General features: G+C 36.3%; 1 protein-coding gene across 2 annotated transcripts in view; it reads right to left on the reverse strand.

The window, feature by feature from the left end:
* Positions 1-1193: 1193 nt before the first annotated feature.
* Positions 1194-18429, reverse strand: part of ANKRD10 (ankyrin repeat domain 10) — a 32535-nt gene continuing 15299 nt past the window's right edge. For both annotated transcript variants that reach the window (XM_037137672.2, XM_037137673.2), the window contains 3 exons: positions 13606-13841; positions 5936-6031; positions 1194-2817 (listed from right to left, as the gene is read on the reverse strand). In XM_037137672.2, the coding sequence (XP_036993567.2) occupies positions 2342-2817; positions 5936-6031; positions 13606-13841 (808 nt within the window). In that variant the 3' untranslated portion in view covers positions 1194-2341. The remainder of the gene's footprint in view (positions 2818-5935; positions 6032-13605; positions 13842-18429) is intronic.

The following is an 18429-nucleotide window of genomic DNA, read 5'->3' on the forward strand; positions in this document are numbered from 1 at the left end:
TTTGGTGAGTTAAGCATAGCAAAATAGCTTATTTTTAATCCGTGTTAAAATGATGCCCATAATATTTTAAAGTACAGAACATCATTTTTCTTATTAAAGTCCTAATTCCCCCCCCCGCCAATATATACAAAGTAGGCAGAAAAATGGACCTCCACGCACCTAGTGTCAACATCAGCTCAAACCCAATCTTGTCTGAGCTTTGTCTCGACTCACTTTCCTGTATTATTTTGAGGCAAATTCCAGGCATGATATAATTCATCATAATTCCCATATCTCTAAAGAAAAACTTAATGTACTAGTGTCAGTGACTGAACTGCCAATGACAAACTATGTATCAATTACTCACTGGTGTGGATATTGTCCTACTATAGATTTCATGCAGTATTTTTACCCCCAAGAAGTATACTGTCCAACTTCCAAGACTAACTAAATGTTCTGATCTTTAGCATATTTTTAAGAGATTTACTTAATGGTTTTTTAACAGATATTAACTGGGAAGTCTCTGAAATACATTAAAATATTGTCAAGCAGGGAATAAATGGCATTAGGTTTCATCTCTCGTTTTGGGGTCTTCTTGGGTCAGTCTGGTAAAAAGGTCCCCGAGGCCATCTGGATCTGGAGCTTGATTACTGACGCCCATGGGCATGGGAGCAGACAGTGACACAGCAGATTCTTCTGTTCTCATGAGAGTTATTTTGTGACATTTCCGAAGCTGAATGCTCCTTCATTTTGGTCTCTTAAGTTTTACAGTAATATGTATAAAAGTAGTGAGTGCTTTAAATAACATATACAGGTATGCCAGAATGGCCATTTACTAATTATGTGTAAGTTAAATTTTAAAAAAGGCTTATATTCATTTAATATCTGAAGGCTGAAAGAAGTTCAGTAAATTATGGTTGTTGTTACTCATAATGACAGTACGAAATACTGTTAGCTGACAGCAACTTAGTACCTGCCCCTCTGCCCACCCACCAGATCCAATGAGACAAGTGTCCATAAAACTAGAGTATAAATCAAAGGTAGTTAAAAACAAACGAACAACAACTAGATGGCAGGAATCAGAAGAGTCAAGTAAAATCTTACAGGCAAAATGAAAGGCAATACTAGACTTCTAGCTCCCTTCCCACTGCCTCCACGGACACTCCCCTCCCCCGACTCCTCATACCTGGAAAGAAAGCACAGCCTAGGGCAAATCAAGTGTGAGAGATTTTTATTCAATTTGTAAAGGACAGTTTAAAAACAAAATGTTAGTAACACTCTAGAACATTGGTTTGTTCATTTGACATTTTCTCCATCTTCATCAATTTTTATTACAAAAAATCAGAAAAGTAAAAATTCATTACAATATTTGCACAGTATAACCACTAGTCACCTAAACAAAAGCTAACTGCTATAAAACCATAAATGTAACAGTTTTATTAAGAGAGATTAAAAATTCTCTCAGTTTACTGGATATACATAGTGGTATATATTTTAAAGCAGAAAACCCCCAAAAAACAAAAACAAGGAAAAAAAGAAAATATAAGTCAAAATAGTCAGTTAAATATTTTGACCCGACAGTTCCTACAAATAGTAACTTCCACTGCATATAAAGAAAACCATTATCTGTGGTAAAAATTCTAGAGACAAAGTAGGAAATGTGTAATAAAAACAATTAATCGGGAGTCAGTCCCAGGCTGTGCTGTTTTCATCGAAACCCGGGGAAGTGAGTTATATTGTGAACGGGACATATCTTACGCATCCAAATCACCTGTGTGTCTACAAGTAAAACCTTCTTATGGCAACTTGCAGAGTTTCAATGAAAAGACTTTGAAAAAACACAAATGTTCTTTTCTTCATATAAATCACAGCAACTAATCTCTGTAAGGCTGTATCTTGCATAGGGAAATAGCTGTCTTCTGTCAAAAATTCTACAGGAATGAGTAAAAGCAAGCGTCTCAAAATGATGCCCACGTGCAGAGTTAAATTACCAAGCACCTCAATGACTGCCTCTAATTTACCTTGATTAGATATAATTGGACAAAAGAAAAAATGCCAATTTATGGTGACAGTATTCAAAAAAAATATGGAGAATGGCAGCAGAAAACTTAAACTCCAAAAGTGCATTAAGAGGCCTGCTATCCATGGAAGAAACACCTATGCACTAAATAAACCTGCCTGTGCATTCACTAGGGCTCACGAGAACCTTGTCAAACACAAGTGTACTTCTCCAGAAAGCTAAAGTATAAAAAAAAAAAATAGGACAAGTTTTGTGGCATTCCTTTCAGTTGATCTACGTTAGTATTCTGAGTGGGTTATTAGGAAGGATTAATGCTTCCAGACAGAGCCAGGCCACTTGTCTTTACGAGCCGTGGTAAAGGTTCATGGCACTCAGGACAGCACTGGCGTATCTTTCTTCTACCTTCACAGAATTGGAATGCTCTATTACACTATTAAGCTCAGGGATGCTTTCAGCAGTGTCCCCAAAACCGTGGTAATGTCCATAGTGCAAATTTTCTCCAATATCTTCCACCCAAGAAGGTCTATTAGCTATGCAGCTACTTGGACTCCCATTCAGGTGCAGGGAACCGCACATCTCAGGGTTAACGCTCATGGTCTTTTCTGGGTCCTCAGTCCCATTAACACAGAGAGAACCCTGGCTACTTGAAAATGGCCGTCCTGGAACTAATCCACTGCTAATTCCATTAGATCCTGTTAAGCACTGGTCATTCCTGCTTTCCATCCCATTGAGCTGAGCCGTGGAAGGGTAGTCCAAATGTCCATTGATGACACATCCGTTTGTCAATGTATTCGATACGGAGCTACTGTTTTTCATATCTGCATTAAGAAATACACCTGTCACCAAAATGCAGAACCAGAAGGGAGGAGAAACTATAAAATGCTTCACTGCTGCTACAATTTTAAAGATTTATTTAGTTTCTTTTCTTTTAAACAAACCAGTTCCTTTTCCAAAGTAAAAACAGTACATAGATTTAAAAGTAAAACACAACAGTAGAATTTCCTGGGAAGACAGGAAATGTTTATAAATTTCAGTAGTATCAGGGAGTCAAATTAAAAAACTTAAATTGGTAAACATACTGCATGAAAAATACCAACAGTACTGAAAAGCCGTCATAAAAATTTACCACTTTAAGACTACTTTTGGAGAATGGTTTTTCAAATCCCTCCTGAAAAAGTCCATCAGAACTGAATGTAAGGATTCCCACAAAGAGTTGAAATAAAACACAAACTTCTCCAGCTCTTAAGGAGAAAAGGAAAGCAGTTATGAAGCACGTGAATTCTGGCAGCTCCTTGGACTAGATGAGACACTGTCATACCTCACAAATCAGGGAAGCATTCACAGGAATATGAAAATATAAATATTCCCTATAACCCTGAAATCTACACAGTATTTCTGCAAAATGCCACATAGCGGCTCTGCAGAGTACCAAGTACAGCAACTACAGGCAGAAACTAATGGCTCTCATGCAGACAGTCTTGGGACAAGAGCAGTTCTGAAGAGTTTCTTCTGAATTCAGCAATTAAGGTGATTATGATATCCAAGGTTCCACTTTCAAAAACAACTTATGTTGGAAATGTTGAGAGTTTAATCTGCATCCATTAAGAGAAGGATGTCTCATAGAAAAAAAATGTTAATCACAAAACATTTGGGCACATGGGAGTAGGTAATTACAAAGTATTTTTCTATATAATGAAACTAGAGAGATTTGTTCACAGGAATTCACAGAACAGTAGAGAGAATGACCTAAAATTGTCTTGCTGGATGAGAGTGGACTTTATCCCAATGTTGTGCGTTATTAAATATGGTATGATATTAAACACAGAAAGCTGAGTTACAACAGATGAGGACCCATTCTGTACATCCGATTACCCTAATACATCTCACACAGTGTGACTCTCCCCATAAAGGGGCTTACTTTTTGGGTTCACCTTGTACAGACCTCTGAGTTGCATTCAAACACGGGTTTTTGTGTGTCCTGAGAACCTCCCTGACAACAAAAAACCATGGCTTGTTCAATGAACAAAAACATTTTCTAAATATTCCACTAATCATCAATTTTCTGGCAATTTAAGGGACAATCATAGTTCGGTAACTCCCACAAATTCTTCAGAGAATGCTGAATTCTTTAAAAAAATTAAATGGCAGTTTTTCTATTTAGTTAAAACTCAAGTCTAGAGAACAATTGTTTCAAGAACTAAATATGAAGTAAAATAAAAAAAGAAAAAAACTAGTTGTTCCAGGAAAATATTTGTATTAATTTTTTTTTAAATGAAGTATAAACAACTGTTGCTGGGTGATAAAACTCACGGATAGTTCTTAAGACAAGTAACTGGTATGCTACCAACAGGCATGAAAACTGTATTTTCAGGTGATGGGTCTGCCAAGGTAAATAAGCACACCTCAGAAATCTGTGTGTGGACTGTTTCCTTTAGTGCTCAGTTAGATCAGCTCCAGTACACACTCTCAAAGTCAAGATTAGCTGGAAATCTAACAAAACTGAGCATGAAAATAGCAGTCTTGCCAGAAATTGGCTAAGATATAACCCTGCTTGGCCAGCACTCATACCACTGGCCATCTCCAACACTGACTGTCCTATATTCTGTTTCAAACTGCCTTTCGGGACTCACACTTCCCGCTCACCTATTTCCTTGTCTACTAACAAGCAGTCTTCGGAGATTTAACATTTGGTTATTCAGTCAGATAATGTTATAAATGAAATGATGGAAAAGATGGGTGCTTCCTTGGCACCTGTATATGAGATGAGCCAGGCTTGAAAAGTATGGCTTATTCAATGTTATGTTCAAGCTTGGTATTAAATGTAACCTGAAAACTCAGGGAATTAATGCTTGAAGATTAGAGAGTGATTACTTCTGCCTTTTTAAGAGCATGTAGCAACATTATTATTTTTTTAAGCTGGCTTTGAATTTCATTTCATGTAATTATTTGGCAAAATGGTAATTCCACCCATTACAATTCTGTAGCTTCTAGAAATATGTAACACATTCTTTTTCATTTTATTGAACAGAAATAATTTTCTCATAAAAGTCTGGGAAACAAAACATGTAATCTTTTCTCCCCAGTGAAGAATATAGTGTGAAGACATAATAAACTTTTAAAAAAGCCAGTATCTATTTTTACATATATTAACACATAAATGAATGAATAAAATGTTTTCATGGTCACCTAAATCAAAGAACAGTAGCAAAAAAGGATTAAATGGATAAATCTTTAATCTAAAAGCTAAAAGAAACTGCGCCTTTGGCTTTTAAAAACTGATGACTATCGATGATAAAATTTTAACGCACTAACAATTTCAGTGTATAAACTGTGTTGTGTGAGACACGGTGTTCAGCATTTCACTAGACCTAGAGTGCATGGCACAGAAACCAGAGCAACCACTGGGGGTCAAGTGACAGGTTCTGTATCAGTGTGACTGGTTACAAGTCACAACCACAACGTTTACTTATTCTCAATGTTTATAGTGAGTCGTCCTCATCACTTTGAAATTACTAGCAATAGATGCTCATTTACCCAAAGTTCTCCATCAGAAAATTAAAAATGCAAAACCTTATCAAAATTAAACAAGGCACATTAAGCAAAAGTTTAAAATCAAAATAGAAATATTGCACTTATATTTGTCATATCCATAGAATGCACCAAAAACACTATCCTTGTATCTACAAACTTGCCCAAAATATGCAAATTATAGTATAACATTCTTTAAAACACTGGACAACAAAGTGCAAAATTCGTTTGAGAGAAGCTTATGTTAGAAATAATATGCATACTGATTCTTGCAACGACAAGGGGTTTGCATTGCTGAAACAGTATATATTTCTATTTCTTTTGGTCCAACAGAACCACCCTCCTGCTGTTTGGTGTCTTCGACCACTGGACTGTTGTTGCAGCTAACGGGAAACTGTCCACTCCCACCTGTTACGACAGCAAACTCTCTATCGACGTGCATTTTGTCAGCATCGTCTTCCACCTCGCCGTTCACTAGTGGCATGGAGTAATCCAAGCTCTGAGCTGCACAGGAAACAAAGGCTATTTTAGATTTCTTACACACACACAATTTTAAGACAAATGTTTCTCATTCTTTTTTGTTAGAGCACCGAACATTCCCAAATTACCAAATAACTTCATAATCTGCAGATGATGAATGAACTTGGTATACTATCGAGAAACTTTCCCACAGTATAAAATATTTCCTGAAGTGTGCAGTTTCAATGGAAAGTCATGAAATTTAAGATACCTATTTTAGATTTACTGACGACATAAATTTTCATTTAAGGCTGTTATTTGGACAACATAAATTACAATCCAGAGACATTTAGAAATATTTTTTTAATTCAGCATACTCTATACTATGCCCCAAAATAAATGTTCAATTTTTTCATAAATACTAAGACAATTCTTGAGTAACAATATAGAGACCATGAAATGATCCTCAAATTTAAAAAAAAATTCAGTAATTTCAGGGACAGAAAATAAGGTAAAAGCCAAGACTCAAGACAGGCCTGTCAATACCATCCTGGTATGGCACTAGTCCTATGCTTCAAGACAGAATAAAATCGGAATAGAAACACTGAAGTCTTAGTTCTGAGAAATTTGGAGCTGAAGCTATGTATACATTTCTTATAAAATTATAATCAATCCTTCCTACCTTGGAGAAAAGCTAATATGCATATTTAATCATTTTTTCTCCAAGTATTACACAGTCTGTGCAGAAACACTTCTTCCTGCAAGCTCTAGAAATTCCCGCTTCTCAGGAGCAGCCACTCTCATTTGACAAAGGCAAATCTAGTCTTTTTTTCCCCTCAAAACCAGATCCTAAAAATCTTTTATACTTTGCTTTTATCCATTTACCATGACAGGAATGAATCCATTTGCCATGGCATGAATGAATCGAACAAGTTTAAATCTTTAAAGTTAAAATCCAGTCATACTCTGTATTATAACCCACCCACCCCCAACTTCTCCACTTTATCTGGGTTCAGCTTTCTTCCCCATGGTGAATACCATAATTAAACTAACATCCTTATAAAAGCTCTTTGTACACATTTCTGGTTCTTTACTCAGATGAATACCCAACATTTTGGGGGTGGTCAAAGAACACATACAACAAATAAGTAATGACTTTTGGTGTTAAGTATTTCTTTCAAATAATTGAAAGGTAGAGACTTGAACTTTGTGCAGCTTTAATTCCTTGTAGTTTTATTAGAGGCACACAAGTCGCTTTCAATATAGGAATTAGCATATTCCAGATTATCTCCTTAACTTTTGAAACCAAAGATGATAATGTAGTTTTTATGAAAGAGAAACACAAATTCTGAATTAGTATGTGGGAGAAATAGGAAGTGTGATTTTGTGCAGTTGGTGAAAAAGTCTGCACAAGTGTGGGGCCAAAAGTATTCTACCAATAGAGGTGCTTTAAAAACCAGGGAAGTTAAGTCATGGATTTCAGACTTTTCCATTCAATGCTTTCTGTAATCCTCCACAGGGCTCTAACTGGTGACAGGAGATTCTATCTTCACTACAAAACACAGTACTTTCAAGAGCTCAGTGGTAAATAGGCCATCTTAAAAAAGGGATGGTGGTGACTGGAGAGGGCTGTTCCAGATACCAGGTGACAAAATCCACACAGCCTTCAGGGAGTTCTTAGCTAGTCTTTTAGGAGACAAACCTGCAGCCAGCACGGGGTCTGATTCCCGCCGCCCCCCCCCCCCGCCCCCCGCCACCAGGCACTCTCCAATGCCTGTTAAGTCAAATTGGGTAGTTTACTGAGAACTGGTGCAGGATATAATGGAAAACCCACAAACATCTTGTAAAAAAAGACATCACTAAGGACACAAATGGTGCTTTAAGTAGCCACGCTCTTAATGTCTAGTTTTTTGGAAAGCAGATGCCAGTGCTCCTTGGGGAAGGTGGCAACTACCTTGTATGTGCAATTTCAGATCTGTGGGAAACAGATGAAAAAAAAAAAAAAAACCTGACAAAAAGACATGAAGATCACCCCTACAATCTTCATAAAAGGGTATCTGTTAATTCATTCCTTTGAGCCCAGTGCATAGAATAGTACCCATATCGGTGAACAAAGCCTACTCCCTAGCCAGAAGTTATATAAAAGGAAAGCAAGCAAAAATTGCTAATAACTAGAGTAACCTGTAAAATCGAAAGGATCACAATCGCTTCAGGGAAGAGTGGAAGTGGGACATGAAGGCAGATCTGCCACTAGGGGGCCAGAGTCAGTAGTAAAGGAAGTTTGGGGACACTCAAAACAAATGTGTCTGTAAGAGGAACTGTGCACATCATTTTAAAGCAAAAATTAACCTCTTAACTAGAGGCCTATCGGGGCACTAGGATTTCTACTCTGAAGCTGTTCAATTTAGTAACTGTCTTTTGTTAATGGAGATAGTTTCACATTATCACAGAATAAAATGAAACAAGACCAACGGCTCTCCTTTTTTGGTAATCAAACTCTTTAAGGTAGGAAGTGTATGTTAATGCAGACATCTTAGAATATAATTTTCTGTAGATACAATCTTTGTAGTGAATTATTCCCACCACGTGTCTATCTGCCAGGATGTTTCACTAGTTAGCTGATAATCCAGCTGCCCCAGAACCTTGAGTAATATATTTCACTAATGCTCACTTTACTCACAGCACCTGCAAATAGGAAGTGCTCAATTAGTTGGACGGGGACATTAAGGTTGCATTTGTTTTTTTTTTATTGTATTTAATAAATCATGAAACTAAAATTGGCCTCTCAGAAAACTAAGAACATTGGATTGGGACTTGATTCCTTTCCCCCACAAAAGCAGATGTCACCTGTGGCATTCTCTCCCACACATATCCATCACCATTGACAAAAGAACTATTTAAATATCCCATGTTGCATCTGAGAAAGGCGGCCTGTATACCTTTTAGGAAAGTCTTCCAAAATTGTAAATATTGATGTTTTGATAAAGTACCTTCCCTTCCTGTTTTCCTATTGACTGAGTTAAAAGGAGAAATTACTAAACATTTTGTGAAGTGTCCTTACATTTTTTTGATGAAGCAGGTATTTGAGAAGCTTCCAGTACACATTAAACAATGCACGTTTATGAAGGAAAACCATCTAGGACTGGCTCAAAATAAATACCTTCCTCTCCCCACAGGCAGTCACTGCCCAGTAAGTCCTCTCATCCTGGACCTCAGGAGCCAAGAAAGATGCTCCATTTGGGAAGGTACCCAGGATGGTGCAGAGGCTTGCATTTGTGGTTTCACCTAAAAACAGTTGACTACACTTCCTAAAAGACAGTTCTTAAGGAGCTCCTAAAATCATGTGAATTTTAAGAAAGCAGTTGGAAGTAAAGGCCTTATTTAATCGCTTGACATTCCTATACTGGAGATACCCTCTGACATGTGTGAAAACTGCTAAGAAGTTTCACACAGTGGATTTAATTGAAGCATGGGGTTGTAAAACAGTGATCCCCCATTCTTTGTGCATCTTTAAGATGTCAGTTGGACATCTGTCACAGGCACTGACACACAACTCTAGGAGGCAGTAGCAGGGCAAGACACTTCATATCCATGGGTCTTTCCACTCAACTGGCAACTCTGATCTCAGTTCCCCATAAAAGGAGCCAGGAAAGAAATGTTCCCTTGGTTTCTCACCAGCCATTACTAATTAGAACTATTTTGTTCTACTGAAGAGCATATTTAACCCATTTAACTACCTTTGAAAAGGCCCTGTTAAAATATAAAAATAGTATCTGAGGCCAATGTGAAGGTAGTTCTATCATCAGTTAGCTTTTGTGGAACTTGGACACAGCCCCAACTGCAGCAGGCCAGAGGGGTGAAAACATTCAAGAGGGTAGGCGTGGAGATGTGAAGGACACGGAGCAGCAGCGAGTGCTGGAAACGCTGATGGTCTGGGGTTATTAAAATTACACAAAATGAAAGCACATGTGAAACAGACACACACTGCTGGGAACAGACCAGGCACATGAGGTTTGCTGAATTCGAGATCACAAAGTGCACTGACAACCTTCTCACTGCTAATTTTGCTGAAGATAATTTCCTAAAAGGGTATTTTTATACTAAATACCTATATGTATGAGATGCTAAGATCAATAAAATACCTATTTGATCAAAACCCATGAGGTCAACCTAACACCTGAGATCTAGTATAATACCACAGCCTACTTTCTTATGGCAGTTGTTTCCCAAAATAGAACTGTGAAGTTACTCGGTTGGTTTGTGACTCAATGCCTCTCCTCACTCAAAACTATAGAGCTGCAACCAAAAACATTTTTGGCTAAAAACAAGATAGAGGTTTCTCTTGTGGATAGGACAGCAATTCTTTTCTAAGCAGGATCATTGCTAGTTTGGGCAATAGCTCTCAAGAAATATATATATGTGTATAAATAACTGTACTGAGTGTTACTCCTAAAGATTAACTAGGAGTGCTAACTAAACCAAACCAATCTTGACAAAGCAGCTCCAGCTGAAGTCCTGAAGTCTATCTGTAATTCCCTCTTGAGCAAATGGCTTAAAAATGGGGGGGAGGGGAGAGAACCCTAAACCTAATTATATAGATACTTCCTTGCACCATCATAAATGAACAAAACCCCATATGGGGAAATATTACCCCAAAATACTTTTCATCGAAATCACTCAAATAACTTTGGATTTCATCTCATCCTCCAGAATTCATGGCCACAGCTATTATGCCTGTTCTGATTAAAGTATATTTTGATAGTGTCATAAATGACTGCATAAAAGGTATTTTAAGGCATACATTTTTGTAGTACAACTTGCTTCCAAAGGACAGTTTGAAACTGAGTAGTACAAAAAGGCCAAACTCCTTTTGGTTCTTCTATAGCAATATAGTTTCCAAGGGAAAAATCACTCCAATTACCTTAATATATTTGAAAAGTTTATTACTAAAGCAAAAAGATACTGCTTTTTGTGGAGACAAGGAATTAACTTTTAGACTCGTGACTCCAAGTAAAAAAAGAATTAGAGTGAATTTCATGGGGCATATCTTTAAGAGTTTGTTCAAACTATGCATTTATGTAGCCAAGATATTATTTCAGGAACCCCTAGGAAAAAGCCAAACTTGTACTTCAAAAAAGAAAAAAAAATGATTCTAAACTCTTCTGAATACTTTCACATGTGAAGTTATTTTAAAATGTATTTTATATGCATGTTACATTAGGAAAAAAACTTACTTTGGCATGAGAACCAAAAACTTAGCTACAAAGTGAATTCAGAATAAGCAAAGACTTAAGCTTACATATTTAAACAGCAAAGCAAAACAACATGCCAGAAATTAAATGAATTAAGGCTACCAATCTTGAACTGCATACTAAAAAACCAGTCAAAGAATGGAAATAACTAGAAGAGATACTGAAGCCAAGAACACCTTCATTTAGAACTTTCAGGTGGTTGGGGTAGAGGGAGATCTTGTTTTAGTAAATCAAGTATTGCCCCAAGGCATCATTCACGGAGAGTATATAATGGTGAAGTGAAAAAAATCAACTCTTCCTTTCCCACAGAGAAAAGAGAGTGGTAGCAGGCATGAAGGTGACATGAAAACTACCCTTACAAATATAAATTTACACACACACACACACACACACACACACACACACAGTGACATGTGAAACAATCTCAATACTACCACTACCACGGACTAGAGTATTAGAAAGTTTAGGGAATAAATAATTAAAATAATGCTCAGCAGACAGAAGAGAAGCTGTGATGGTACATCTGGTGTCAAGCAATGACTTCTATGGTAATGAGGATCACTTCATGCACAGGTGGAGCAGTGCAGTGCACAACCTTAGGTGTGTGTAACTATTACCTGCAAACGTAATCAAATGCCAGGTGTCAATCGAATTTTCTTCTGAATCCACATCCTCAGGCTGAGTATTAGGAATGGGCAATTTGGGAAGGCTGTGTGGTGAGTTTAGTGCGAAAATGTGAATCTCTAACCCTGCTTCACCAAAATGAGTCCTTGTCCAGAAGAGGAAAATAAAATGCCCTGAAAATCTGCATGATGCTTCAAACCAAATTTGTGTAATAACAGGGTTTAGGAAACTTACAATCAAGTTTCAGGAGTCCTTGGAAAGGCTTTTGAGGACACTTAAAATTCTCTAGGTACATGTGTGTGTCTTATTATATAGAATGTTAAGTGACAACCCTTTAATTAAAAAAACAAAATTTAACATTTATTTTATAAACCTATGTTCATGGACATAGACACACACAATTTTTGCATGAGGGCATAATGAAGCTAACACTTAATACAATTCCAAAATATTAATCAGGCATTAAATAAACAAAAAAGTGTATTTTTAAAAAGTGAATGCTCTTAAAAAGCTTTTTAAAGAAATTAGAAAATACTGAAACATGTCAAAAATATATAACAATGCTGAGCAACACTTCATTATTAAATCATTCTTAAACTTTAGAGATACCTCCATGTGCTTTATTACAGTACCTTCCAGATTATTAGGCTCACAACTTATAAAAGCGATGAATTTGATAAACCATTAAAGTTCACACATTCATTTCTACAAAAAAGTCACACAATCAAGTTTTTATAGTGACCAAGATTTTAAAGGTTATAAAGTAGATAATACAATTTTTATCATAGAAAAAAATCTTTTTGTCTGGATACACTCCAGTTGAAGAGACAAAGCAATGAAAAGAGGATAACATTGACCCATATCAAATTTAAGGTCAATTAAAATCTAAAGCCAGCCAGGGTTTACTCATACTGTATTTGTATAGTTGATTTTTTGGTAAGCCAAAGGGCTCAATTTTGTATTTATTTTCAGCAAGTATGAGTACATAATTTCAGAGTGATTACTTTTCAATGTCATCTCTAATTTTCCTTCTGTATAGGTTCACTAAACATTCCTGCTAAACTACTGTCTTCTGATGAAGATATTTTACACACAGATCGGAGGTTTTTCACTCAGCTGATTCTGATTATTTACAAACTCCAAAACTAAAGATAAAAATAGAGAAGACTACCTAAAACTTGACTCATCTTAGAGACTTAAGTCCTCAATGTCAAAATGACACACCAGATCGTGTGACAAATACACATTACACTCTGGGGTACAGAGACCAGCTGGGACCAAATGATAGTGCCAGGGGAACAATACAGCAAACATCTACCTTCCCAGATGTGAAACTATGTTTTACTACCAGACAGACAATTGTTGTAAGATCAGGAACATTTACAGGAAACAAAAAAAATCAGGCACAGTGGCAGATTTTTAAAAAAATTTGTATTTCCAACAGGTACAACAAATGAAAAAAATCTAATTCATGGCAGGTAAACCTGGGTGTGCAGGAAAGTTATGTACACACATTTACATTTAAGCTATCAACACTGCCTTATGTCCCTCTCCTTTTGCTAAATGGCCAATCTTCAAAGTAGCAACACAGGAAAAACTCCACCATCACTGCACCAGAATCCTCCAGGCACAGTACCACCTTAAGCGAAGGTCTCATCTTGAAGGTGTTTTCAGCCATAAAAAAGGAAACACGTTAAAGAAAGAAAACAAAACTGCCCCTTTCCACCCACGAAGTGGTCTCACCTTCAGTTCTAGCCTTCTTTACTCCAAAGGGTTCCGAATCTTCCAAGCATCTCTTGCGATTTGTTCCCATACTAACATGATTAGGAAATATGTTCTGATGGCCCCCATTTAAGGAGCCATTATTATAGAAACGGTTCAGATGACAATTCTGGAGGTTCAAGAGAAACTGGGTACATTCTTGGAAACCCTGGGTTTGAGCAATGTCTGCTGCTGTCAGGCCACTGGCATTTCTCAGGCTGTACAACACAAAAACACTGAATTACATACCATTAATATTTTCATCTGGTCTCTGCTCCTGACGAACTGACTAACTATCTGAAGGTGATATGAAAGAGTATACAGATTTACAGCAAGTCTTCATTAAAGAAGAAATTAATCATCCTAACTCTTTAACTAACTTCTTTCTTATGCACATTTGATTACTAAGCAAGATTTGGGAGATAGTAATTTAAAAATCAATATAGTAAAAAAATTTTAAAGGCATCTTCCTATTTAACTTCTCAAAATCAATTTTTTGTTAGTCTGAAGAACCTAAATTTATGCTAACTTCAGACTTAACCTGAATTCTATATTATCTGCACTTAATTTTAATAATCCATTCCTTTAGCTTGAGTAAAATCATAACAAACAAACATGTACTGAAATTGTCCATGGCATTCATAACAATCGGCTTCCTAAAAACAAAGGTGTGTAACTGGCTTACCGACAAGCCAGATTTTATGCTAACATGTGACACTATAAGTGGAAGTTTAGAAGGATGTCCTGACATTAATTTATCATCAGACTGGAGACATGAAAAGATGAGGGGGTTTTGGTGTTTTATATTTTTTGGCCTTGCTTAGGAAACTTTCAGGATTGGAATTCTAGAGCATTTGAGTGTATGTTTCCTGTGAAAGTCTAACACTATTTTAGGAACTCATGCCCTAGGTCGAGACCAACTACTGAAAAGAATAAAATCTTAAGTGGCTAATAACACTAATAAGTAAAGGTCTCATGTCTTCTGTAGTAGCTAGGATTCAAATTAAAAGGAAGAAGTGGTGGCAGAACATAAATGAAAGATCTGAATTAAGATGAATATAAAAGAACCAGTTGAGCTTGTAGACCTTAATTAGGAAACAAAAATTTAAAAAACAAAAGGAAGTCCATGTTGAAGTTTCCCTGAAGGACAAGAAAAAACATTGGTCTGTGAAATAAATCTGTAAAGAAAGCAAAACAGGTTGTTAGGTACGGGTGGATAAACTGAAACCGCAGAAGTACCAAACAGCAAAGATACCTCCCATACCTACTCAGCAAGCTATGCTATGAACAGAGCAAAGGTACCACTGAGTAAGGCTCTATTTTGTGTTAAGTGAAATAACCAATGCAGAATCCTTAATGCTTCTTTCCTAGGTCAATTAAAAAAAATTTTTTTTCAGCAAGAAAACTAGAGAATTGAGGGCAAATAAGGGTTTTTCATTTTTAAGGATAGTAATAAGCCTTGAATTCATATTTCCAGCCATCATGCTCATAAAGCTCCAACTTTAGAAATGAGAAAATCTATATACTTTTAGATAATCATTAAACATGTCTTCACATCTCAGAAAATGAGATAAAGAAAATGTATTACACATTTTGAAGAAAGGCAAAAGCCCAAACTCAATTTTATCAGATATAAAAGACAGGACTTAATCTTAGAAACCATCAATAATTTCTTAAACATATAAGGCAGCCGTGTACAGCTACTGGGGACTAAAATTGACATTTTAATTTTACCTCATGGCTGTGAATTTTGATGAATATTATTCTAGAATTCTTAGTATTTTAATTTTGACATATAAGTTAAACAGAAAGTAAACACCAAAGTTTGGGCATAGCAAATTACACATATACAAAATGATCATGTACTTGATTTTCAATGTCAACATGTTATGCAAATGTATTAAAATGTGTATAGCTGGATGATATTTAAGTAGTGTATTTCATTTTCAGAAGATAGCATGAGTAAAAACAGTCTAAAAATGCCTACTTCTTCAGGAATGTGAACAAAAAAGAAACTGCCACCTGAAAAAAAAATCTGGCTGTCAAAATTTGAAAAGATGAACACCCAAAACATAAGCCAAGTTTATACAATGATCGTTTCTACAGGTAAAACATGGACTTGCTCTCTAACATCAAAGAAGAGAGAAATGAGAAGTTGCTGCTTAAATTAGAACAAATAGAGTTTGACAACAAAGATCATCCCTCAGTGGACCAGAGAATAAAAAAGAGCAGCATACAGATTTAAAAAAAAAAACATTTCTTTAAAAAATTTTTTTTGAAGATTTTATTTATTTTTAGAGAGAAGGGAAGGGAGGGAGACAAATACTGATAGGTTGCCTATCACATGCCCCCAACTGGGGACCTGGCCCACAACCTAGGCATGTGCCCTGACCGGGAATCGAACTGGTGACTTTTCCCTGTGCAAGCCAGTGCTCAATCCACTGAGCCACACCAGCTGGGGCACACATAGATTTTTAAAATGGCATTTACCATCATAAATGCCAGATCACCAAGGAAAGCTTGTCTAAGAAGCATGCCAACATTCAGAAGTTGTTGAGAAGAATAACATTCAAAATTCACTCAATTTTTTTACCCCTCCATTCATAAATAGAATAGCAGACTGAATCTGGGACAGAATAGCAAGCAAGTTTACTGTTCGTCCATGGAAATATAGCCTTAAAAAAATAAGCAACACATTAGTGCCAATATCCAGAGACCACAAAATATAAATATTTGAGTGGGAGTATGTGCCTAGACCTAAGATAATACTGCTTACATCGCCTTACCCTGCCTTCTCCCTTACCAAAAGTAGTCAAACACTTGCACATCACTTGACTAAGAGCCAACCATATTTCCAGGTTTTGCAAGGCATTATCTTCAAAACTCCAAAGAACTATAGCCAACTCATACTATATATTCCTTATGCATGGACCATGCAAGTATAAACAGGAACAATTCCAAGTCACCCTGGACTGGAAATTAGAGTGAGCCTAAAGGGAAGTCTAAACCTTCTACTGTATAAACTGTATGGACAGATATCAGGATGTGAGACATTCGATGACTGTGGAAGAACTGGGAGATTATAATTTTGGCAACCTCCCAAATTATTATAGGAAACGGATATCAAAGTATCGTTTCTCTGCTTCTAGTAAGCTACAAAAGATTTCAACTATACTATTTTTCATGTTACTAAGGACTGGAATATACACAACATACATTTGCAGTTTAATATTCCTCTCAAGCAAAAGACCTGTTAACACCTGACACTGATACACAACAACCAAACTTACCATTCCCCTCTTTTGCCTCTGAATGTTCTCCTTGCCATCTCCTCTTCATTCATTCCTACCTACATTCATTCCTTCAGTCTCTACCCTATGAAATGTTTAACCCCCTAATTCTGCTCTGCTCACATTTAAAAAACTTCCAGGTAGCTGCTCAATCACAGACTGTACTTTACAGAAATTGGATGGAAAGAAATGTTAGAAATCATCTAATTCAGGGGTAGGTACCTTTTCTGTAAAAGGCTAATAAATAAATATTTTAGGCCTTAGAAGCCAAGATCTCAATCACAACTACTCTGTAACTGCTGCCTGAAAGCAACTTCTGACATTATGTAAACAATTGAGCTCAACTATATATGTTAAACTTTTATTTATATTGAAATTATAATTTCATATGTTATGAGTAGCAAAATATTCTTCTTTTTGTTCAACTATTTAAATATGTAAAAATCATTTAGTTTATGGGCCATTCAAAAACAAGCAGCAGGTTGGATCAGTTAACATTTAACCAAGAGACAAAACTGGTAACTAGTTCTCTCTATTCTTAATAATAACTGTGTGTGGGATCCTGAAAAAGTCTTTCTAGTAATGTTATGCACTAATCAATTCAAACAAAAGAATAACTTAAATCCATTAAATCATAAAATGTAAATACCAAGAAAAATATCCAAAGGTAAACTTTAGAATATGAAATACAAGACCTCGAGAGAACATGTAGAATACATTCATTCCTATTCATTTCAGTGTTTCCTGTTAAAAGTTCTAAGTGTCTTACAAATCTAATAGGCAATATATTTAATATGAATAATGTAAAAACTTTCTTTAAAGGTCTTAATTCCTCAAAGCACTTTTTAGTGCTAAGTATTCAATCACTCCACAGGTGTCTGATGTGTGTGTGACAGGCCACACTGCACTAGCTGCCTGGCCTCCACAAGCGGGGTGCTGGTAAAGACTGTGTCAATCCAACCTGCAGCCTTTACACACACTTGTCCAAAGAGAAATTTACAGAATCTGGAAGGAAATGTTCAAAATTACTCTCAAAAACTTAATTTTGCACGAAAATTGTGGTAGTGATGAAATTGTAGATATTATTTTAGACTAACACTTTTGAATTGAGTGCCTTCAGTTTGATGCGCTTGGACATAAAGACTACGACTGATCTAAAATTTTTCTTTGTCCGTTTCTGAGAACAAGAGAGATCCCTCATGGGACCAAGTTGTTCTATAGCTGTAGTTCACCCTTCTGGTCCTCTCTAAGATGCACTTTAAAAACCTTAGAAAATAGCAGAGATTTAAAAAAAATCAGGTATCTATCAACTTGATGTTCAAATTGGATAAAGTTTGCTGGTATTTTAAAATTTATTTCGTTTAAATGAAAAGTTGACATGATCAGATTTTTAGGCTGGTAAGATCAATTTGTTATTTATATGGGAGTGATCTGTAGGTTCTGGTTCCTCTAATAGTCAGCAAGAACATGAAAAGCCATCTTTGGGCAGACCACTCATTTTCTCCCAATAGTTCCT

The sequence above is a fragment of the Artibeus jamaicensis genome, unplaced genomic scaffold (assembly GCF_021234435.1).
Source record: "Artibeus jamaicensis isolate MK-2021 breed Jamaican fruit bat unplaced genomic scaffold, CSHL_Jam_final scaffold_833, whole genome shotgun sequence".
Classification (NCBI taxonomy): Eukaryota; Metazoa; Chordata; class Mammalia; order Chiroptera; family Phyllostomidae; genus Artibeus; species Artibeus jamaicensis.